General features: G+C 42.6%; 1 protein-coding gene across 6 annotated transcripts in view; it reads right to left on the bottom strand.

Moving 5' to 3' along the window:
* Positions 1-25,584, bottom strand: part of MICAL3 (microtubule associated monooxygenase, calponin and LIM domain containing 3) — a 243,355-nt gene that overhangs the window by 73,146 nt on the left and 144,625 nt on the right. For all 6 annotated transcript variants that reach the window (XR_012155812.1, XM_073319697.2, XM_073319717.2 and 3 more), the window contains one exon: positions 24,596-24,683. Coding sequence is in view for 5 of the 6 variants with exons in the window: in XM_073319697.2 (XP_073175798.1) it covers positions 24,596-24,683 (88 nt within the window). In the remaining variant the exon portion in view is untranslated. The remainder of the gene's footprint in view (positions 1-24,595; positions 24,684-25,584) is intronic.

Below are 25,584 nucleotides of genomic sequence, written 5' to 3'. Positions count from 1 at the left end.
TGTCAGAAATGGGCTGAGTTGGGTATCATTTGAAAGCCTTTTTTCCCATGACCACAATAGTACCAAACCTGACAAACCCAGAACAATTATGTATATATTCAAGAAAATATTTAAAAATCAGTGTTTTTTTAAATTATACTTTAAACACAGGGATACACGGTTTACATGAATAAAAAAAAAAAAAGACATCGATCTTTGGTAATCCTAGGGAAGTTAGCCTTAACATGTAGGACTGAAAACATTTATTCAAATTCATCATCAGTGTTGTGTCCATGTAGTGCACCACTGCTAGACATGTCACACTGTTCCTTGTCTCTGCCGTAGTCACACATTTCCATATAAGGCAGGCTGCTGGCCAAACATTTGAAGGGTGGTGAGCATCTGGTCTTTGCACATGAGCAGGTGATTAGCTGAAGGATTGATTTGGGAGCACACAGTATTTCACACAACTGGTATGATCAGTCCATCCTCCAAGACCCATCCGTGTGTGGTAGGGGGAAGGTAGTTTTGGATGCACTTGATCATCCCATTGCTTCATAATTTGCCATCTTGATAGCAGGTATAAATGCACTGCCCAGGTTGGTGGCAATTTTTCTCTGTATGTCTGCTTCTTGGAAAACATCTACCAATGTAGCTCAGCAAGTCTTGCAATGCTGATCTTCAACTGGTAAACTTGGCATGTGAACACCTCCAGTGCATTTATGACCTCATCAGTGACTGTATCAGCCATTCCAAGCATTTTCAGAGTGAGAAGTCAGTCTTCGGAAGTTGAATCAAATGCCTTCTAGTAAGATAATACGTTTTTTCCAGCCAACCTTCCAGCAGTGTCACATCCTGAAAGGGCAAAGAAACCTGGCTGTGTGGTGGCTTTTAATGGTCTGACTAACAGGAACACATCTCTGGGGGACAGACAGAAATTCTGTTCCATAGAAGCAGGAACAAAAACAGAATCTTGAGGAAGTCTTCGGTAGCATCTCACAGAAAGCACTAGAATACCTGTGTCCTGTGCAAAAATACCGAATTTAGTAGCACTTGTCTCTGTGGCATTGATGGAAGGCAAGATCATTTTAGCGTCACCCTTCTCATGAGAGCTATGAAGAAACTCCACTGAATGGTGTGAGGCAGAAGCTTCATTACACCATGAGATAATAAAATTCTTTGAGCAATTCTTTGCACGCTGAAGCGTTTTTCCTGCATGGTATGTGGTTAATTTATCTTTTCTGCAAGTATGAGACAATAGTTTCTTCATTGTGACATTGAAGATGCTTGTGGAGTCCGTGATTTTTGAACTGGGCAGGTGCAATAACATGGAATCTATTCTTTCTGGTAATAATTCTAATTGATCCCTCTATGTACATGTCAAACCCAAGGTGAACTTGGTCATACGTCCAGTATTTTCTTTACAACCTATAATGAAGTGTTCTGCCATCTCACCAGGTGTTAACTGTTTCTGGTTTGTTGAGAGCTTGTACCTCAGCCACACCATCTGTGATTGCTATGCTGAAATGCCTCTGTTGGCATAAGGTACTGGTCATGTTGTCAGCAGGTGCTGGCTTAAGAAGACCAAGCAAGATGTGTGTTTATTTTTCACCTGCCACACATGCATTGTTCCATAACATTCTAACATCAATCGTGGTACCACAGAGAACTCATACTTTCCCCGAAGTGTCACGTAGATCAACATCATGCTGAAATATGGACGCGATCACAAGACAAGCAAACGACTTATCTGTGGTTAACTCTGTAATAGTCTCTGCCACCTTCACCGTGACTTTCGTCTTTGCATGTGAGCACAGCTTTAGTCTGTTCTTCATGATTGAAGCCCATAGATGGATGGAGCCTTGGATTAGTTTTTGGGTTTTGAAGGCTTCATAGCAGCTGCAGAGTCTTCATATTACTGTTGACATCAGTACTTTCTTCCACTTTTGATAGCGCCAAGTCTTTTGCAGCTTTTAAGGATATGCGCTGTGATTAATCTCTATGGATAGGATTGCTAAAAACTATGTCCATATCCCACAGTTCATCTTCAATAAGTGCTTTAAGAGCCTTTCTGCTAAGCATTTGTTCCTCTTCAATCCTCTTCAAAGCACCTATTTCTCTGTATTTAGCCTCTATATCAGCCATCACTACCACTTTCCCATCCACTAGAGCACGGGTGGCCAACCTGTGGCTCTGGAGCCACATGTGGCTCTTCAGAAGTTAATATGCGGTTCCTTGTACAGGCACCGACTCCAGGGTGGGAGCTACAGGCACCAACTTTCTGATGTGCCGGGGGGTGCTCAAGGCTCAACCCCTGGCTCTGCCACAGGCCCTGCCCCCACTCCACCCCTTCCCTGAGCCTGCCATGCCCTCGCTCTTCCCCCTCCCTCATGCCACGAAACAGCTGATTGGGAGGTGCGTGGAGGGAGGGGGAGGCGCTGATCCGCAGGGCTGCTGGTGGGTGTGGGGGCGCTGGGAGCAGGTGTGGAGGAGCTGATGTGCAGCTGCTGATGTATGACTGTGGCTCTTTGGCAAATGCCCATTGGTAACTTGGTTCATTGGCTCCTTCTCAGGCTCAGGCTGGCCACCCCTGCACCAGAGCCTCTGTGACGCAATTTATGAAACCCAGCTGAGTCGCAGTTTCCAGTAGAAAAATAAGTACTTGTTTCTGTTGCGTTTACGGTTTGATGCAATACATTACATACATTTTTGGTACAGCACTTGATGTGGCATGCAATGTTGTATATGTGGGCATCTTTTGGGTCAATGAACCCACTTTACTTTCTCGCAGAGAGTGACTGTTTCTCACCCGTCTCACGTGTTAAAACTGTGCTTACCCAGAAGAAGCAGGTGTTCTTCTCAAAACGCATGCCATGGGACTTAGTATAAGGCAAGTCTTGCTCACAGCTGGCAGTTCCTGCATCTTTAGTTTCTTCCTAATGCTTCCTTTTCAACCTTGCCAAATTCAGTTTATCCATGTAAGGTCCCACCGAGTATTGGGTTTAACCAAGTCCTCCACAGCGGTTGTGACGTTATTGACATGAACTATGACCGTACAGATCATTGATGCACCCAAGGTCCTATAGTTGCACCAAATCTTGTTCAAAGGAGGTCAAGTAAAGTGTCTACATAAAGGTTGTAATTTGCTGGTTATGATTATGCTGCCTGTATGTGTGTATCAATTTTGTATTTGACGTTATGAATATTGGCTATGTACTTGTATCTCAATTTGTTTGATTCTAAGTAGCATAAGTGAAGCATTTGGTCAGCTTCTTGAGAAAGGACTATTCTGAGTAAGTGCCCAATGAAGAAATACTCAACTCACAATGGACTCTGGGAGATCTCAACCCACATCTGAGCTTTCCAGGGAATGTTCAAACCAACGTGTAAACAATGGTATCGGCCTGCAAAAAGCTGAATCATTCATGGACATGTGATTTGCCCAGGTGGCTACAAACTCCATCTTGTTGCTGTGATTTTGCACAGAAGAACAAAGGGGTTTCCGCCCACAAGAGAGAATATAAAAGGCCCTGGAAGCCTCTCCATTTTGTCTTCAGCTGGTTCAAGAGATGGCCTCTACACCCCAAAGAGATGCCTGAAAGAAACTGGAACAAAGGACAGTAACTACGGGGATGTGAGTGATTGCTGGACCCAGGCCATAAACTACAACTTAAACTGGGCCCAGACTAGGAAGGAGTCCCATCTGTGAAAGAAGCTTATTGGAACATCTCTGAGGTTTCACCTGGAATTAGTTTCCTATTGTATTCGGCTTAGACTTGTGTGTTTTATTTTGCTTGGTAACTTACTTTGTTCTGTCTGTTATTACTTGGAACCACTTAAATCTTACTTTTTATATTTAATTAAATCACTTTTGCTTATTAATTAACCCAGAGTAAGTAATTAATACCTGGGGGAGCAAACAACTGTGCATATCTCTATCAGTGTTATAGAGGGCAGACAATTTATGAGTTTACCCTGTATAAGCTTTATACAGAGTAAAATGGATTCATTTGGGGTTTGGATCCCATTGGGAGCTGGATGTCTGAGTGCTAGAGACGGGAACACTTGCTATGCCGTTTTCAGTTAAATCTGCAGCTTTGAGGGACGTGGTTCAGATCTGGGTCTGTGTTTGTAGCAGGCTAGCGTGTTTGGCTCAACAAGGCAGGGTTCTGAAGTCCCAAGATGGCAGGGAAAACAGGCTCAGAGGTAGTCTCAGCACATCAGCTGACAGTCCCAAGGGGGTTTCTGTGACCGAACCTGTCACAACGGTATTCTCCAGAGATTCAGCTACTAGTTGGTACTCTGTCTCCCCATTGATGCCTAAAAGTGATCAAGACCAAAGTAAAAATAAAAATTTTGTAATGGATTACTTGGGGTTTGTAATGAATTATGTTATGTAATTATGTGCATACCATTTGCAGATGGATTCCAGTAATTTCTCACTGGATGCAGTCAGTTTTGTTCATGAGCAAGGCTCTGTCCTATGCTTTCCATTTGAATTTGGCACCAGAGCATACATCAGCTGTGGTGTCAAATTCAAATGGAAAGCATAGGACTGACTGCATTTCCTGTTATCTTTTGTTGCAAACAGATTGATTGCTGGAATGCCCCAATCTCTGAAGATGGATTTCAAGATGATGTTATTCAGGGACCATGTGTTATTCTGGAAGAAAACTCTGCTGAGGTGGTCGGCTAACTGGTTCTGAACACTGGGTAAGTGTGTCACTGTGGGAGTAATGTGGCCAAGTGGCCTTCTGTAATGGACACCTTAACTCTTCCCTGGAGGATCCGGGCAACTTATCTGTAAACTTGGACATGGCATTCCAATTTACAAAACCATATTTAGATAATTGGCCCTCCTGGTTCGCAACATGCATCTGTAATGAAGAGGTTGAGTTAACTTTTCTCCCCATCAAATCTAAAACGAGTTTAAGAGGTTCTTTAGGTATGGATTTATATCTTCCCTGCTGTAGCCTCATTTGCCACTGTCATGACAAGGGAATTAGAAACTGGATGTGAGAAAAAACCTTGAAACCTTGCATGGGGCCATAATACCAGTAGGCTTTGCTGTGGGCATTAAGGATGCAGGGGTATTTCAGAGACTTGGCAGGCTCTAATATCGCTTCATTTATAGGAAGAGCCACTCTCCCTGGAGCTGAGGACTGAAAAGTATGCACTAACTTACGAGTGTTCTTCTGAATAAACTCAGCCTGAATACCCAAGGTCAAAGCTATTCATCTCAGTAGATTTTGATATACGATTTAAAATCCTCAGTCACAGGAGATGAAAAATCTGGCACCATAGCATTATCTAGTGATAAGAAAGAAGAGGGGAGTGGAACCAATGAGATCTCCTTGGCAATACGTGTGACTGTATCGGGGTTCACTCCCCTCAGTCTGTGGCTGCAGCACAGGTGGCTCAGGAGGTGAGGCTACTGGGGGAACTGCCAACCTTGCTCTGGACTGAGCTGATTGGGAAGATTGGGACTTCGCCAAACAAGGAACCTCCCAGGCATTCCAAGGAGGCCACTGTGGATAGGGGTGTGACATTGGTGGCCACTAGGAGCTAGGCCAAGAGCCTTTACCTCTACTCCAGGAGATGGTACCAATTCTGGTACCAGTGATGATTCCCAGGAGGTCGCAATGACCTTTGCAAGAAGTACCGTGAAGGCGAAGGAAAGGGAGAGGTCTCCAAACTCAATTCTGAAGACTCTTCCAAGTAGCCTGATGGTAATAGAGCCACAGATCCAGGCAGAGCTAGTAAACACTCTGAATCATCTGAAACCCAATACGCCAGTCTCATCAGTACTGATGACAGTACAGTCATTGGCACTTTCAGTATTGATAGAGACATTGCGTCCATACTTGGTACTAGAGCAGACATCAGCACCCAAGTCAAAGCTGATGCCGGACATGCAGATGTAGACCGTACCATAATAGTTGTCGGTACTGAAGATAGTATCTGTGGCAGCAAATCCCAGTACCAAGCAGGAAGAAGACTGAAACCTGGCTCCCTACTTAGGAGGTGGTGCAGATGACAGTGCCAACAGTAACAGTAAATCCACAAACAGTCCAGGCAGTGCCGATGACACCAAAGAGAAAGCCACCACAGTTGAACGTTCCTGGATAAGTGGAAAGTCAGGAACTGAAATGCACATCAAGTCTGCTGCTGCTTGATACACCGCAGGTGGGGAAAACATTGGTGCCAACACCACTGTCATTGACATCAGACTCAACGAGATGCTCCATGAATGGTAATGAAGGCGATAGTATGGTGTCTAACTGCTCCTGCACTGGTGCCAATGAGCAGGTAAGACAGCCCAACTCTATCTTGCGTACCAGAAGATTCAGGGTGCTGACCTGCACTCCTCTTAGAAAGGGGGGAAGAATCTCTCGGAGCTCTGGAGCAGCCCCATTCCATTTGGTGAATTCTTTTTCTTGGAAGACCAGAGGAAACAGAACAATCTCTCTTCCTTCTGGGTGAGGGATCAAAATCCAGCTGTGGAGTCCCAGCACATCCTGGCTTAGGTGCTCTCTGGAGGGGGCAGGGTGGGGCTAACAATCTGTGGAGGTCCCTGGTGTGGAACCAGGTGGTGCTGCTTCAAGTGCAAGTCTCTAGCCACCTGCGCCCTCTTCTTGAGCAACTTGCAGATGGAGCACCATTCCTTAATGTGCCCTTCCCCAAGGCACAGACCTCAAGCGAGGGGGTCACTAGCAGGGATAGCTATCCCACATGACAGACAATGCTTAAAGCCAGTGAAGGCATCATCGGGCTAAAAACTCTACTAACTACAATAAACCAAACTAAATCCTAAGGTATTACTAAAACTAACTATTTACAGAACCACCCCCCGCCCCTGAAACACTGATAGAGAAATCGTTAGGTGAGACATCACACTGAACGCTCTGACTCAAGCTGCAGGTGCTAAGAAGGAACCGAAGGGAGTCAGGGCGGCAGCACATTTATATAGCTACGAGGGGCTACAGGGCAGAAGGGCGAGAGTGCCTCCCTGACGGGTACCGCTAAGCAAAAGCTCTTCTACGTTGGTGCGCTGGTATGCAGACACTTGAGTGAAATGCACATCTGCATCCGCTCAAAGAAGAATTAATATTGTTGCTATGGAAATCATTCTGAATTCCTTCATTTTTGTGCAATTAAAATCTGAAACTTAATTGCACCTGGGATTTTTGCAAATAATTGCTTCAGTGTGGAAGTGTGAAATTAAAGGTAAACAAACAAATGAAATATCAAGCAATAATTAAACAAAAGAATATTAAAAGGTGACATACCACAGAAGGAATATGTGGCCTTCTCTCTAGAAGATTAAATATCAGTTCACATGTTAGGGTTTTGTTATTAAAGCTGTGAATTAGAAAAACTCTGTGTGTGCTTGAAGAGGCAGTATTATAATAAACCCCCATTTTCAGGAGTTTTTAATATAAAAATGTTACCCTTTGGGGTGAAGTTTCTTACTCTTGTTCCCAGCCCAGAAGCCTTTGTTTGTTTGTTTTGGGTGGGTGTGTGGGGTGGTGGGAGTGGGGGGGAAAGATCTGATAAAATCCTATTTGGCTCCCTTTATGTATCTCAATGTCTCACTTTTATACTTTGTGAATTTTTTTAAATGCTTACATTTGCAGATGCTTTTTTAAAAACACAACTTTGCAGTTCAACACAACTTTTTATCCAAGCGCCTCAAACCGGTTTAAAATTAATAATGAATTAGGACACAGCTTGTTTGGAGGGAGGGAAGGAGGAGGAACTGTACTGGTATTGTACAACACATTCAGGCACAGCAGCAAGTGCCGGCAAGTCAGTCTCACAACAAATTTGTGCCAATGCCAGAAAAAGAACCCAGAATTCCTGACTCCCAGTCTCTTGCTCTCACCACTAGGCTTAGCTGTCAGTGAGGACAAGGCCTTTGAAGGGGTTAAAGAAATCTGGTATAGGTATAGCCCGATTTTAAGCATTTGATAGTCAAGTACAATGTGCATGAGCATTCTGGGACCAATTCTGCCAGGTGCTGAATACCCTCAACTCCCACTGACTTCAACAAGAGCCAAGGGTGAGCAGCACCTTGACATCTTGTGCATATTTTACTTCTTGTGTGGCATAAATTAAAAATGGAGCTCTAACTATGTAGGCACGTACCTGGAGGCTGCACATATTGAAACAGTGAATTGATTAAGACAAGCCACCTGGCTAAGCCTGACTGATCTGTCTTGACAGCCCCAGCCAACAATCACTCCCTTAATCCTCCCAACTATACTTAAGATCTAGTGATCATAAAAATTTCATATGCCCTGGGGTTTACATCCCCATGTGCACTGCATTCTACAGCACATACACAATTTTAAGTTGGCCATCCTGGACTGAATAGAATGGGGGCCTGCGGGATGGTGCTAAGCCTGCTGTCTTTCCCCAGCCCCCATCTTACAGGTGGAGGAACAAGAACAAGGCTTTAAAGTGAATGGGTGGAGAGTTAAGTCATATCTCCTCCTAAACGTTTTTAAGAAACCACTGAAAGGAGCCTAGCAGGGGTATTGATTTCTTGTAGCCCCTTCCTTTGCAGAGCTCAAGCCACCCATTTCAAAACAGTACATGTTCTGTCGGGTCCTCTGCACTTCTAGATGCACAGCTTAGATGCAAAGTGACTATTGCTCAAATAAAGGTACTGATGCATTTATCTGAATGGGAATGTATAATAGTCACTTTGTCATCATAACCTATCCCTCCAAATTCCTTTTTCCTTTGCTTTTCTCTTCACTCCCCCAGATATTCTCATGTTTACAGTATGGCCGAGTTACCATAGGTTCCTGAGGGAGCCATAAAACCTTGAATTCCCTGGCTTGTGAATTTAAAGCCTCATCTGTAATGCTGCATAAACATAGGCTCCATTAAAAACAAAAGCTTTGAATGTAACGGGGATAATGATAAGGAGCACAGATTAACAGAAATGTTGAAAATTGACATATTAAGGGTATCTACATATAAAATTCAAAGTGAGCTCAAGCCTGAGAGCTGGACACCAGCATCTGTAGGTCTTCAGTTGAACCTGAAATACTCAGCACTTTACGCACACCAGTTCTGAACAAGAGGAACAAGACAGTGGATTGTCCTGCACTTGAAGTTTCTTAATCAAGACTGGATGTCATTCTAGAATATATGCTCTACTCAACCAGAAGTTATGGTGTTTGATGCAGGAATTACTGTGTGAAGTTCATTTGGCTTGTCTTATTCAGGAGTTCAGACTAGATGATCACAATGATCCTTTCTGGCCTCAAAAGGACCTGAAAATAAAAGGCAACAGCACAGAAAGACAAACACTGAGCAGCCATACAGGTGAGTGTGCTTCCCATCCAGCACCCAAAAGGCCAATGGCTCAGACCCCCACAATGGTGTACCACATTTCACTGCTTCTACAACTGAGGAGCCCTTGATGTCTGAGCAGCCATTCCAGGTGGCTCAGGGAATAACACACATAGGGGACCAAGCAGCTTGGTGTACAGAGGGGAGGCTGCATGAAAGGCTCTCTTATTAAGAGGTCCACAGCATGGAGGTGCTGAAGAACTAGAACTAAAAACTAATGTTTAAGAGGTTTTACAGAAAGAACCTTCTCTGCCTCAACAGCACACAACCCAATCTGAACATCAGGAAACCAGGCTTGGTGAAAAAATTCTATCTATTTGGCTATCCCCCCAGCTAATGCAATGCAGAATCAGCCTTTGCTCACACCACCACCAAAGCGCCCGGTGTAATTTATATAAAAATAAACCTGTGGAAAGGGCAAAAGTTTCAAGGAATTGCAGGAAGAGATTCTCCAAATCCAAACACAGAATAAGCCATGCTCCACACACTTAATACACCTCTGGCAGAATTAAGTCCTTGGCATGTCATTGCCATCAACAATAGATGTGGATCCCATTCACTACAGATTTATAGAAATGAATTATGGTGATTGGCAAATTCAATAGTACTTTGTATATTTACTTTAGAAGTGTTATAATACTTCCTGTCCGCCCAGACAGTAAATTAGGTTATGAGAGACAGGCAGAACAAACAGAGCCAGCAGAGCTGACAGAATGTTGCTTTCTAGGGAATCAGCAGAGAGAAGCCTAGAAAACAGCTGGTGATATGAAGAGTACCCTTCCTCGCTTGGTTAGTGGAGGCTTTCAGGACATATTTCTGAAGCGACTATAATTCACCAGTTTTATTTGAAGGTCAGTGACAAAAGGCCAGTTCTCTGTGACAAAAAGATGCCAATCCAGTTAAAAGTAAGAGTGTATAAAACTAATTCAACCCATCTTACTGTACAGAACAGAGACTTGGCCAGCCACAAGAAAGGAAATCAGTACCTCCATCATGGAAATAAAGACACTGAGATAGTAAAATGGCTGGACACTTTGCGAGAGGAAACAAAATGAGGTTCTGAGGGGCCTAAAGTGGATTGCTCCAACTGAGGACAAGTTGAGGGAGGCCAGGCTATGTTGGTATGGGCATATTCAGTGGAAACTTAAGAACTATATCAGTACGATGGCTCTTGCAGGGACTGTGGATGGAAGACGGCCAAAGGAGAGACCTAAGACTTGATACATGGATTGGATACCAGTGGATTTCAAAGAAGCCAATCGGCATGACAGCTTGGCATATGATCATGAGTTTTGGAAGAAGGCTATAAAAGTTGCCAACCCTAAATAGGAAAGAGATAAAAATGTAGTAGCAGCAGTAGTTTTATTTGAAGGTCATCTTTACCTGGTTCCTGTGACCTGTAAATAAACCAAGTCTACTCAGAAGCTTAAGGCATACAGTTATGCTTAAGATCTACAGATGAAATGTGTTTTGTGAAAGTGCAAAGTATTATTATGAAGTAGTGGAAAGTTAAGGCTCTGTGCATGCCAGTTTAGCCACAGAGAATAGCTGCTTAGACTTCAAGAGATAAAGAATAATCCAGGAATATGGCTATTTTTGACCTCTGGAAAGAGTCCAGCACTGGAGATGGAAAAGACATAAGGTCATCTAATCCATGCCCTAGTGTACAGTGTAGGATTGTTCCCCACAGTACATTTTCTAGAAGCAAACCCTAACATTCTTGCAGGTTTCAGCTTAATTTCTCATCAGGAGTATGTTATAAAATACTAGAAATGTAAGGCCCACAGGAGGTTAGGTGTTTAACGTTAGTCTATAAATTTCTAATGTGACTATGATCCTTGGAGGGAAGTGAGCTGATAATATGTAATTTACCACTTTCCACTTTTTTTGCATCAGTTGGAATTTCTGACCTGTCTCCAACACTCTGAACATCAGCACTATAGTCTGTTCCATGGCACTGTTTTTATTTCCCAAAAGAAGCAGAGTGTGGGAAATCTGAACAGGAACAAGGCATAAGGCATCAGTTCTGTGCTGCCGGCTGTTTAGGTTTCAGGTATGCTACCTCAAAGAACCACCAGGGACCATGCTCCCCGCAGGAAAGAAAAAACTGAAAAGCAAAGCAGAGAAAGTATAGGCATAGGGCTCCATTTTCAACTTGCTGAGGTTCCTGTTCATGTGCCTCCTTTCTGTGATCCTTATGATTTAATATTTTAAAAGAATCAAAATTAAAGTGTGCAATTATTATTGCAAGGCATTAAAATGGGAACCTTCTGAGTCTTCAGTACCGTATCGCTATCTTTTACTCATTGTGGTACCCGTTTCTCATTACCCTTGTCAAACAACCCCCTGTAACCTTTCATTTTACCACCAACACAGTTGATTAACATACACCTGCTAAAATAGTTATACAAGGTATCCAAGTGAGTAAACCCATCAAAAAAGGGTTCTTAATATGCAAGTAATACATTCTAGCAAAGAGCTGGACAAGGCACTTGAATCAAAAGTACTAGGTGTATTTATTGATCAAAAGCAGAGCCTGCTTTTACTCTCAGTACTAATTCTATCTGAGATCTTGGCAAATATTTTGGCCTGAAGTATCAAAAATATACAGCCACTAAGAGTTACATCACAGAGAAGCAAAAGCCTGGAATATCAAGTATTCTCAGTCTCCAATTCAAGTAGTAACTATATGCAAAACTTCATGGTTTTCAAATTCTGATGACACCAGTTATTCAAATTGGTATGACCACCTTCTTGCAAGCATCAGAGTAACAGCGTGTTAGTCTGTATTCGCAAAAAGAAAAGGAGTACTTGTGGCACCTTAGAGACTAACCAATTTGAGCATAAGCTTTCATCCAACTACCTGTCTCTAACTGTATTTTAACTTTATTTTCCATAATTAATCAATTCCAGGATGCATTTGGATGTCCATCTCCTTATTTGAGTTACATTGTTAGTTTCAAGATTGTATAAATTGCTACCTAGACGATAGTGTGAAAGTTGAGGGTTCCTGTTGTAGGAAAACATTGAGAAGCGCTTATCCTGACTAAAAGCTCCATGTACTCAGTCTAGGGTACAGAAAGGAAGGTATTTCTCACATCCTTCTTCTGGCTTTTAGAGTGATTAAATAGCCACACCTGCAAACACCAAGAGCTTCACACTTTTGTGCGTATATCTTTCTGAAATTAAGGAAACTAATACACTAGCATTTCAAAAGCTACCATAATTTCCAAACCAAATTTCCCCAAAGACACATTTATTCATTCAAGATAATGTATACATCAAATTTTATATTTTAAAAAGCCAGCCAAGTTACCCAAGCCATAAAGCATTTGAAAAATCTCTTAGGTAAAACTCCACTATTTTTACACCACTCCCCAAGTGTGGCCTAACTTCCCAAAGAACAGAAAGGATTTATGAAACTTTCCAAAAAGGAACACTGACTTTTGAGATGCCCGCAAGCACATGAAATTTCAAACACACACACATTGTTTAAAGAAGTAAACAATTAAGCAGTATCAAATGGAAGGGCCATGTCATCCTTAAACAGAGTATCTGCGTGATGCATATCCCCAGACATGCACTATGGGCCAAATCCTGCATTTTTTTGCACCCAGAACTCCACAACCACAGTGTTTGTTTTGGAAGTCTAAGGACTACACAATCAAGGTTAGAGGGACTATACATTGTTCCCTCTTGGTAAATCAATAAGGACCAAGGATCAGAGGGAGTTTCCAGTGGACATTTGTGGAGGTGGCAGCCCAGAAACAAAGGAACCTTTCATGTTAAGTGACCATTCTGCACTGTCCTTGTTTAGTTGATTTGAGCCATTTCCAACATCTTTGGAGGACAGTAAAAAACAAACAACCTCTAGCAGACTTTTCTCAGTCATACAGACTGTTGATGATTAAGGTTAAGATCATCACTGGTATTTTTAGTAAAAGTCACGGACAGGTCATGGCAATAAACAAAATTTTACAGGAGCCGTGACCTGTCCGTGACTTTTACTAAAAATAATTGGGGAGAGGGGAAGGGCCAGGGAGAGATTGGCTGCAGGGGCAAAAGGTTGCACAGCTCCAGCCTCGGTGGCAGAGGGGCGCACAGCCCTGGCTCTGGGCGCAGCTGAAGCTTAAGAAGTCACAGAGATCCTGTAAAGTCACAGTATCCATCACCTCTGTGAAATCATATCCGTGTTGATGATTCTATACTCTCAGTTTTGTTTAGCTACCATCACGTGATGATATCTGCATCCGACTAGTTGCTATGCTGCAATTTTAACAATACAGGTGTCTGCAGAGAACTGAGAAAAGGGGCTGAGTAGTTTTTCTTCTTTATACACACACTCCACAATAGTGGAAGCAAAAGCCATTGTGACTATGTGGTCTCCATTTCCTCCTTCCTCCCACCCTTCAAGTCACTTCTCTTGATTGTGCGATGTGGCATATTTGTGCATTTATTTGGCTTTGGAAATTGTTTTGAAACTTTCCATGTTACAGTCAGTATCTTAATGCTCCTCCTCTTTTTATGCTGCTGTTCCTGCAGCCCTGCAATATGTTTGCAAGTTGATAAAGGCATCTTAGGTGTTTCAATGAATTCACAGGGCAGGTACATTTATACTTGATGCCAACATATCTATATTCAAGAGGTTCCACACCTCATTTTTTTTTTTTTTAAAATCATTAAAAGATTTGGGGGAGGGATAGCTCAGTGGTTTGAGCATTGGCCTGCTGAACCCAGGGTTGTGAGTTCAATCCTTGAGGGGGCCATTTGGGATCTGGGGCAAAAATTGGGGATTGGTCCTGCTTTGAGCAGGGGGTTGGACTAGTTGACCTCCTGAGGTCCCTTCCAACCCTGGTATTCTGTGATTCTATGATAAAGGATGCTGGCCTAGGCAGCAACAAAAGAAGCTGTTAAATTCTCGAGGGAGTCATGCCCCTTCTTTAAAAAGGGGAGGGATAGCTCAGTGGTTTGAGCATTGGCTTGCTAAACCCAGGGTTGTGAGTTCAATCCTTGAGGGGGCCATTTAAGGATCTGGGGCAAAAATTGGGGATTAGTCCTGCTTTGAGCAGCGGGTTGGACTAGATGGCCTCCTGAGGTCCCTTCCAACCCTTATATTCTATGTCTCGTTTCATCTTTTCTCATCACTGTTATTGGACACTGGAGAAGAGGGTACAGAACTACAGCTGTAAACTCAATTCATGGAACATCGTTATTTTATTCTCTGCCATATCTGGTTTGACTGAGATCTGAAACAGCTTGTACACTTTTCATCATGTTCACAGCGAAGGAAATAATTTATGTCAGTGTCCGTTTTTCTTGAAAAAGGTATTAGTAGCCAGCATTTAGCTAGTGGAGCAAGTCAAAACTCTCAAATTTTGGGACACATGATGGAAATTGTCTTCCTAAGGATATGCCAAACCTTTCAAACCTGGGTGCCTGAAGTTAAGCTTCTAAATCCCTATTTAAGCACATAAGTAAAGATGGCCTAATTTTCCAAAAGTTTCGAGCACCTCTAGCTCCCACTGATGTCAGTGGGATTTGTGGATGGCTCAGTACAGTGGAAAGCCACACCACTGTACTTAGGTTTCTAAATAGGGATTTCAAAGCCTAATTTTATGCATCCAGTTTTGAAAATTTGGCCTTACTACGGTCCCTGTTTGTAATGAAGCTCAACCTTTGTTAAGTTTGCTTCTGGGGTGAATCACCCTCAGGTAGTCAGTGCCACAAAAACACACTGTGGATTATTTCCTCTCACAGCTAAACACTGTGGAGAATAGCTGCTTAACCAGGCTCTCCCCCAGTGTCAACACAAACACTTTGAGTGGAAGCTACTGTCACCTAATCTCATCCATGTTGCTAACTTCAGCAAGTGACTAATATACAAATTATCTTCTCTGGAGTGTATTGCATGGGGTGGCTACTCCATGACCAGTCATTCATGGAGCAGAGGAAACATGGTTTAATTAGAGCATTGGAGGCTTCCCTGATGTAGTGCTGGTTCTGCCACTGATTTGGCCAGGGACCTTTGCTAAGTCAGTTAACTGTGTGGTGACTCACTTTCCTCATCTGTAAAATGAAGATAATATTTTACCTGCTTAGTCTTAACTAACGTTTATAAATTTCTTTTAAGTACAAGGTGCTATGGAGGGGCAAATCGGCAAGTGCCAAGCTTTGCGACCGGCACGTTCTGAAGGTCAACTTGTTCTCTTTATAGGACTGGCTGTCTCATCAAAGATGTTTGTACACCCTGCAAGATCATTTCTAGGCCCGACTGTTTCATTGTCTTTCCTCATTCGCATACTGCCAGGTTCACGTGTAGAGAACACGTTTTAAAAAATATATATTATATTTGATGCAGTATGAACTTTGGGGCTTTAATTAAAATGCATACAATTTCCTCTGCACTCTTTTTTTAAAAATATGTTAATAAATATTTTAAATTACATACACCTGGCTGCAGGGAGGGAAAGGAAAGTTGGTGCAGAGGGAGACCTTTTGCTTCATATATAAACAACGAGGGGCCCCAAACAAGGAGTGAAATTTGTGGGAGGACAAATGCGCCCTGGAAAGTGTCACCCACTTCTCTGCCATGGCAGAATTTAGAGCACAACTCTCATTGTGCACTAAGACCAGCAGCAGCACAAAGAAAATTATAATAAAGAAAAAGCATAGTGGCAACCAGTAGAGAAAGTGCAAGAGATCTGTGCGCATTTCACAGAGAATGAAGTGACAAACATTGGAACCTATCCCGTAACACAAACAGATGTTCCTCTAGGTTTTAGATGAAAATAATTTGTCCCTTTGCACCAGAGAGGGAGTTTAACTGAATTTGTGCTGGGGACAAGATCAACCAAGGCTGGTTTTGAATCTTTGAAGCAAGTGTTTGATCTCTAGAGAGCAGAATGTGAGAGATAAAATTGCTGTATAATTAACCTCTTCGCTGCAGTAGAACATAGGGTTGTTGTTCCATTTGTGCTTCAAATGTGACACCCCTGCTACACATCATGTTTTACCCTAAACGCCCGTGGTTCATTTTCAGAACACAAGACCCAGTTCAGTGTCTCCCTCCCTGAGGCCCTGCCTTCTAAAGGGGTCTCTTGAATAACATCCAATACTACAACAGGAGACGGAGAAAGAGATAGTGAGCTTCAGAACAGGTCAAAATCTTTGGGGGAAACAGTCCCATGGGCAAGCACAGCTGATCAGCAGAGAGTCAAAGGAACTGCAGAAGAATGAAACAATTGGCTTTAACAGATCCCGCCCCGTTTCTGGAGAAGGGAGAACTCACATAACTGGAAAGGGTCCTGGACAAGTCCCAGGAATCTGGTTGCTCTGTAGTACGTTGGACTTGTATTCACTTCCGACCACATCAATGTATGTGTGTCAACACTGGGTTTTTATATGATTGTTAGAGGACAAAAAGCAGTTTTTTAAAAGCTGGAGTGCATATGTTTCCCTTCCCTAATAGGGAGAAACCCCAGAGATAACTGAGGGAGATTTTCATATTCTGTTTACAGTCTGGCAGTTAAGGGAACTCTCCTGGCCAACGTTAACACATCAGACAAGATGTGCCCTACACAATCAGATCCCAAAGACCATCTGCTGATATCTGCCTTCAGTTGCCAATGAAGCAATAAGATGCATGCAAGGAGGGCACAGATTAGCTTCTTAACATAGACTAATCCCCTACATGCTTGAGAGCAGCAAAACAGACCTTGGCGCTACATTGCAGTTCACTGCCTTGATGACAGTCAGGACACTGCACAGCCGTTTTGGGGAGGAGGAAAGAGGTGAGGAGAAGAAAAAGATACCACTGGTGTCACCACCACATTAAAGTGAGACTCTTGAAACACTTGAAAAGTGTTTTAGGGAAGCGGAAAGAGGATTCATATAAGGACACGGTGAAGGCTTAAGTCTAAATATTGACCAGCTTTGACAGTTGGGTCCTTTGAAAAACCTCACCTCAGGAATTGTAAACAGGTATTTTCTTCAATGAATCCTTGTTACAGCAGGAGAGCATCACCCAGTTACTCCAACCCTGTGTCTGGTATAGTCTACTAACCCTTGGCTGTTAGCTATTATTTGTATTACAGTAACACCTAAAGGTCCCATCATTCTAGGGGATGTACAAATACTTCATAAGAATGAGTGCCTGCTGTGAAAAGCTCACTGTCACAACAGATTTGCATCTCACTTCTAAGCTTGTGTTCCCTCTCCCACCTCAAATATCAGTTTTGTTAATTTGTTACTTACACAGTGAGTAGCAAGTAATGTTGAGCATTAGTAACGCCCTATGAAAATTCCCCACTGCCACTGACAGTTGAATCAACGGCATTTACAATGAGTTTATCCAAAGTAGACCACTGCCAAAGCAGCTCAATCCTTATTTCCAGCAACTTGGGGTATTTCTACCCCGCAGTCAAAAGTGAGACTGCAGCAGGTGTAGAGGAACCTGAACTAGCTTTGATGGAACAAGCTCAAACAACTATAGCAGTGAAGCCGCAGCAGGGGCTAGCTGCTCAAGCACAAACCCAGAGTCCCAGGTGGGCTTCTACAAGCTATGCTGTCACTCAAGTTGCCACAGCTTGGCCACTATTATTATTGAAGCTCACTACATCAAAGGTAGCTCAGGTACATCTACACCTGCTGCAGTCACACCTCTGATTGCAGTGTAGGCATACCTTAAGCCAATTTTCCCACAGAAATATATTGACCCCTCACCACCACCACACCATGTCCGTTATTAGAAATGCACAGTGAACAGTCAGGAACATGAGCACAGAATCAGAAGTTAGTGAGATAAAACCTGCTAACCCTTCTCCTCCTGTTGCAGGATTGCCCTCTAAATTTCTCTCTAGTACTTTCCAATGTTAGATGGCACATGTGATGGGGCTCTTCCACCAATTCTCTGGGAAGAATATTTCCTAGTCCACTAGATCAGTTGGAAATACCATCATGCAATTCTAGTCTTCCCCCAACCCTGGTCACCCCACACCATTCCTTCCTTCGAACCAATGGAAGTAAAAAAGGGTGGAAAAGAAAAACTCGGAAACCTGGAGAGTGCTTGGAATTTATTCCCTTGAACAAGAGCGGTAACATTTGAACAAATAGTGTATCGATTTCACAGCAACAGGAAAACCAAATGTTACATAATTTAAAAAAGACACCCCACAACAAACAAAACAGGTTAAAATATGAAAAAGTTTAAAAGGCTACAAGTGGAGATGTGAAGCCTTTCTGGGCACTGATCATTTTCCTTGCCTGTTTTCCCATCAAAGTTTATTTAATATAAACTCCTGTTTCTCCCTGAGCCAAACCTAGCCCCTAGGAGATAGTCACTTATCAGATTCTGCTTTTCAAAGGGCAGAAACTTAAATCATCCCAGGTAATGAAAAAGCAGCAACTTCTCTTTTATACAGATTTAACAGGTTTTTTTCTAATGTCATGAGAAACATTTCATGCAGCTTCTGAAAGTGCCCAGAAAAATTCACATCATTCTTCAGAAAATACACACACAAAACAAACAAGTAATTCAGTGGAACAAGTCTACAGGTCTGAAAGCTGAAGGAAGAGCTGGGAGCTCCGATTCTCCCCCAAGTGTTCTCAGCAGGATCCTGTTGTGGGTATAAGGTACCAGGACCATCACTGCATATTTTGCCTTATCCCCAAAAGCTTTCTAGGCTCTTTCACATTGCAATTGTACAGCAACCATTGGGTTAGCTGCTTTTCAACACATCTGAGACATGCAATCCCTCACTTCAGCTTTCCCCTTTCCAGATTTCCTGCACTAGAACCTGCTGTTCCCTCCACATGCTCCCCCCATGAAATCCTGATAAGAACACTGAAGAACAGGATGGACTGGGAACAGGTTAGCACACATTCCAACTAGAGGGCTTCCAGACTCCACAGTGGAACAAGATGATTCGCTGGGCAGGGACTTAGTCCTAACCCTTCAATTCAGACCCTCTTTTAGGTTTCCAGAAACACAGGGCATTACTCTCAAATGTATATTTTAAAACTCCCAGTTTGAAGAGCAGCAGATGAGCTCTCTTTGGAGAGCTGTTACAGATAAGCTATGGAAGGGTTCAGTATAATGTATCGTGAATGCAGAATACTACTATTCCTTCCAACTCCAGTGAAAGTTTCCAAGGTACAGCAGAAGTTTAAGTTCCTTTCCCCCCATCTCTGTCTGATCAGAGTCTGGTACATTAATTTTCAGACTGAATTCTAAAATATGGACCTTTGGGGTTTTATTGGTTTAGGAATGGGAGTGCTTCAGGGTGGCTGGTGTAAAATGCAAGCAACAGGTACAGAACACTACACCACAAGATTACTTCAGCAGGTGTAGTCAAATCTTTTAAAGTTTAATGATTAAGACCAAGAGGGACATATTTTTAAAACACTGCCTCCATTCATAATGGTATAGAATCATACACACAAATGAAGGGTTCTGTGCATGTGGGTTCATCAACATGCATAAACGGGATTCTGTACGTATGAACTGTATTCACAAGTAATGCAAGCACAATTTAGGCACAGTCACACGTGGACAACATTTATATGCATAAAGTCCACTTGGATGTGTATATACATACACTTCCCCATTTGTGCATTGTTTGCCGATGAAAGAAAGTTTGTGTGTAAGTCCTACTGTAGGCGTTCACAAGGAACCATGCAGAACTGGACATACTAGTGATGGCCAGTTGGGACCTCTTTGAAAACGTGGCCCACATAAAACACATTAATGGGCATGTGTTTTACAGAAAGCAGCCACCCTCTAGCCTCTGTAGCCATCAAAAGATCTTTCCATAAGTAAGCTAAACTTTGTTATATACAGTAGACTACACATATAAGAGATCGATAATTAAGGACATCACACTTTGGACTCTACTTACATGAGTGGGCTTCCTGCCTTCATTATTGAATCCCTATAGTTATACACACTATATATTCAGAGGCCTACGTGGTAGGAGGCCTGATCTCTTTCTTCCCTATTGCTTTCTGGATTCTGCTCACTACAGTTTATACTTGGTGACCAAATACCTCTGCAGGGATCTTTCAGTGGCTCACAAAGGACACGCTTCACTAGCCAGGCAACTACCTCAAAGATCATACTACCTGCCATCTAGTGCTGTGTGTCTACAGGGGTAAGATGAGCTTGCTTCCCTTCGGAACCTTCCATTGTGAGTGGGGAAAGAAACAGATTACAAATAGGAGAGTGCTTGTCCTGGGGATGAAACATTTTACCTGCCCAAAGTCAAGCATTATTATGAGCTCTGCATTGAAAGAGACTGTTCCAAGTCCACCTGTCAGGGAAGTGCTAAAAGTTCAGAGATAAGTTCTTATAGACCTTTAGAACAAAAAACAAAAACAGCACTTGTATATTAAAAGCATATTAAAAACCATATAAAAATACTGTAAATCATATTAAAAAAAATCCAAGAGAGACAACAGTTACAGATTATCAAAGGAAGAGAGACAGTTGAAAGCAGGTTTTGTTGGGGTTTTTTTGTTTTGTTTTGTTTTTTGGCAAAAGCAGCTACTTTGGCACAAAGGCAAATGCAGAAGAGAGAGAGACAAAAACAAGTAGACAGTACAGAGAAGGCTTACAGAGTCTACCACAAGCATGCCAGAGTTCAGCACCAAAAGCACAGTTGTAGCTTTCCCCACCCTTCCCTCACAAGAGAGTCCTGTTTATTGGGAAAGAATGGAATCAGCTGCGCAAAAGCTCATTGCTGTTTTCCCAGTTGAAGCGATATCCGTACCTCCATAGCCAGTTTGCATAAACTTATCTGAAAATCCCCACTTAGAGCCCTCCTAGTGTGCACACAGGCTCCTTGGCAAATCAGACATGACCCTCAACAGAACTGTGATTCTAACTGACTGCTGGAAACCTTGGCTTGGATGTCAGAGATTGTCCCTAAAACTACATCATTACAGCACAAGGGACAAGACTATCTGCATTTAATGCCAACTAGAAAGTGGCTGAATTGTGACACATTTAGCAAAGGTAACACATGCAGATCAGGTTAGTAACATCCCATGTGAAAGTGCTTAGTGTGATCTCACCACACCACAGCTGACTGAACCTGCTGAATAGTGTTCAATGTTTGGAGGTCCTTTAAGTTTCCATCTTTTCCACCCAAGTTGGCTAAGAATCAAAAGTGCCAGACTCCCTGGTGGTGTAAAGTAGATGCAGAGTGTAAATGGAAAAGTAGTGTAATTTACACCCATTTCGTATTCGGTGGGAACCAAACATCAGACCTAGCATAAACTGTTGTAATGCCCACTGAACAGAAGATTTGCCTGCTTACACCTGCATTGATTTTTGACCCTAGCAGTGTTGGGGATGGTGCCAGCATAAGTTAAGAATGAGATGGGGCTGCTTTATTCTGCAACTTTCTGTTACTTGCCTTTCCTAGTACACATCTTTTCCTCCACCATCTAAGTTACACTCATTTTGCACCTCCACTGAATGCTATGCCCATGCATATCTCTCTTCTTTGCTACTTATGCTGATTTTCCAACCAGTTTACATTCCACATGCAGCCTACACCATCACTGAAGCTGGCTCAATCTCTCACAGGATTTGCAACTGTTAATGCAGGTTGCATTTGGTGGCATTTGGCCCAAAGGGGGTCAAATGTTCTTAGAAGATATAGAGCTAACAGTTGCAAGTCCATCAGCCAGGAGAAGCAGAGGCTTGGAAACAGCTCCCTGCTCCAGTTCAGACAGGTTCATGCTTAAGGTATTGGTCTATTCTACAGTGTACACCATCTAGCAATATTCTCTAATTAGCACAATTTAATAAATTATGGCTAAGCACATAGAGGACATTTCTAGTTCAAATTCAGGAATCCATCAAATGGAGATGTGTCCAGCAGCCTCCCTATGACTTTCCAGGGATAGAGTCACAACCTTTCACTGCATTACCAATACCAGTAGTTTAAAGTTCACCCTAATCCCCTCCCCTGCCCACCTCTCTTTTTAAAAGCACAAAGAACTGTAAACACTAGCCATATACTTCCTGACCCAACCAGCAGAACAGGATCCAAAGGCAGGTGGTTACAAGGCATATGACAGTTATATTGCTGTGCTGGCTAAGTGAGAATTGATCTGCAGTTAATGAAGCTGCAGCAAGCTTCTCATGCACACTGCTTTTGAACCAATATCTCCCCCATTCTATCCCACTTCTCATTATTGCCAGTAGTTTTAAGACACTTAAGACTTCCTACAAGAGGCTGGGGAGAGATGTGAAATCTCAGCTGAAAAGGGAGCATAGGAAGTAAAGCACTGCCCGCCTCCTTACCGTTAAGCCTCTCTCTGGCATGCACACAGCTGAGTATGCAATGCACTATACTACCCTGTGGGCGATTCCAGTGGGTATTTTAATAATATAATAAGCCGCTCTACTATACTTGGTGCTGTATATGAGTGCATAATGCCTCATGTAACATCCCTTTCAAGGGCCAGTGTTCCAAAAAATGTTATGGAATTCCACTTCCGCTCAGAAGCTGAGGCAAAAAGAAGCAAGCTGTTAAAGAAAATAATGTCTGCTCTGTTCTATTCCTCTTCTGTGTAGATGGTTCACAGATCTATCCACAAGGTCATGCAGTCACATAACAATAACAGCAGATATTTATTTATTTGGCCATACCTGTATAGCAAACCATGGTCTATCATCTACCCTCATCACTTATCTCTCCACCAGCATTTGTTGAAGGTACAGTTCTGAGAAACAGCCAGTGTTTTCCGTTCATCTTAAAAGTTAAGTCCCTTCTAAAAATTCTCCCTGTTTTTAAAGAAAGACCTGATTCTTAAAGGGAAGGTAACTTCAAATCACTCAATAAAAGCAGTTAAAAACAGTTTAAAGTACTACACCTGCCAAAGACACGAGGCCAACTTTTTAGATTTTATAATGACATTCTCCTTAAAATTTCTCTCCCCTCCATTTTGCCGCACAGAAAACCCATACAAATGGAGGAGGAAACTGTGAAACTAGCTACATACAAAGTGCTGCCAAATGCACAAAGTAAAACTGAAAAAAGAATGCTCTAATCACTTACAATTATAATCTTACATTGTAATAAATAATAAATAATATGAATAATTTAAAAAATTCAGACAAAGGTGTGATTTAAGCTGACTATATCCCTTAAGATCTTGTAAAGCTAGTACTGTAATTTGGGGACATTTTGCTACACAAAGTGTGACTATTTAATATTTTCTCTTTTCTAAAAGCAACTGACTTAGTTTATCCACAGTATTCAGGGCCCATACACTAGAAACCAACTCTCTTCCCTCTTGCCCCCATCTCACCTTTTCCTTCTCCACTAAATTGCAGTTTTCAGTAAGGACAATTGAGGAGTTGGGCCAGATGAGAGTCTGGGGCACAAACAGAACATTTCTCCCAAATTAGAAGGAATTAGAGTTTTCAGATAGAGCGGACTATCCCTAGCAATATGACACATGCTGTAATAACCCAATTCCCAAAACAACTTGCCATGAGCCTCACATGTTCTGACAATGAGGGGAGAGCACCATGATCTGCCAGCACCAAAGAGTTCAAGAGTTTAAGGAACTGGTTTCCTTTAGCTGCAGAAGACACCAAGAATTCTTAAGTAGCCACAGTCCAAAGACAGCAACAGGGATTTTTTTTTTTAATCCAGATACCAGGTTAATGAGAAGCTTGGGAGGGTGGGCACTATATCCAGAATTCAGGTGAACACAGAAATCCAGCTATGAGTTATTGTAGTTCAGAGAGACCTTCAGTACTAACACTGAAGTGCAGACTTCACCGATCAAGCCTTTTTATTTGGGCTCATTCCAAGGAAATTCTGAACTGAGTATCTGTGTTCACCTAGAACGGTTTTAGACAATGCCCTTGAAAGGACAGAGAGTCCAGGCCCCAAAGCCACCACACAAAAGAACATATTCAAGCTTTTACACATTACCCAAAATTCACACAAGTTATACAGCTTACAAAGTCAGGTCATGTTAAAATCTTACTGGTCAGCAGGCTGCCGATAAAACTCCCCCAGGATTTGCATAAGAACCTCTGACTGGACATAGAGAAAGGGGACCCCAAAAGCCATCAGCTGACACATGAAAAACGAGTCCAAAGGATTTTGGGCTACCTGGCGCCCGACCGAAGAAACTGTGCTTTGCAGGCGCTGGCTTGCCACCCTAACTTTGTCAAAGAGGCTGAGAGAGTACTTCACCACCCTGCCAAAGAATGAAGCGGAGCTACCTGGAGTCCTCTCTGCCGAAATGGCTATGGAATTTGCCCGTCCACTTGCTTCAGCTGCCATGGCTTCCTGCAGGGATCCTTTGTTGTCCTGTGAAATGAGGGGGGGAAAAAAAACATCAAAGAAGAAACTGGAAACCCCTTAGAAGCATTTACTTTTAATTTGGAGCAGTGTGTTTTAACACTGAACACGCCCAACCACCTCTTGAACAGCAGCATGTGATTATTTAGGGGTTAGGCAGCGTCTGGCCACGACACTCAGGAGTTGGGCCCAACTAGTGCCTCGTCATCTGATTATTTATGTTCTGAAGATTGGCTTTCTTAGATGCATAAACTAAAGAGGTGACATTTCTGCAGCTTGCTCACAGAAGTTACAATGACCCGTTTTTGCCCTTCAACTTCAGCAGGAAGCATGGCAGCAATGGGCCTCCATCCTGCCCCTGCACAGGAGTGAAGGAAGCACAGCATTAACTTGCTGTGGTAAAGGTAGGGCACAGGGGGAGGGGAGATCACACTTATTACAGAAAACAAAAGCTCCACATATAAGAGGGTCCAGCTTTGAGCAGGTAGGAGAGAGCTGAAAGCAAACGTCATAGGATTTGAGAAGGTAACGCTGCTCAGGGTTATAATGTAATTTCCCAAAGAGAGTGTAGGAAGAGAGACTCAAAGTGAAACAGGGACAGAAAATAAGCCCAACTGATGCTTTATGGGTTGCAGGGAGAAAGGAGGGAGATCTTTCTGTACTACACAGTACAACCTGGCCCTCTTTTCCAAGCACAGTTCTACCTGTTAGTAGAAAGTGAGGAAAAACAGTTCCCTTCCAGCAATAGGTTCCTATTAATGCAAGACAAATCTTCCTAAAGAAGACTTCAATTTTCGCCTATGCGAGTGGATTTGGCTCAGAACCCCAATTCCAGCCCACATAGATGGGACTGCATTTCCTGAAGAGAAATGAAAATCATTGGCTTCATTTTAACAAAGCCTGTCCAAGA

Source organism: Lepidochelys kempii, chromosome 1, assembly GCF_965140285.1.
Source record: "Lepidochelys kempii isolate rLepKem1 chromosome 1, rLepKem1.hap1, whole genome shotgun sequence".
Classification (NCBI taxonomy): Eukaryota; Metazoa; Chordata; order Testudines; family Cheloniidae; genus Lepidochelys; species Lepidochelys kempii.
This window is presented reverse-complemented; position numbering and strand designations above follow the sequence as displayed.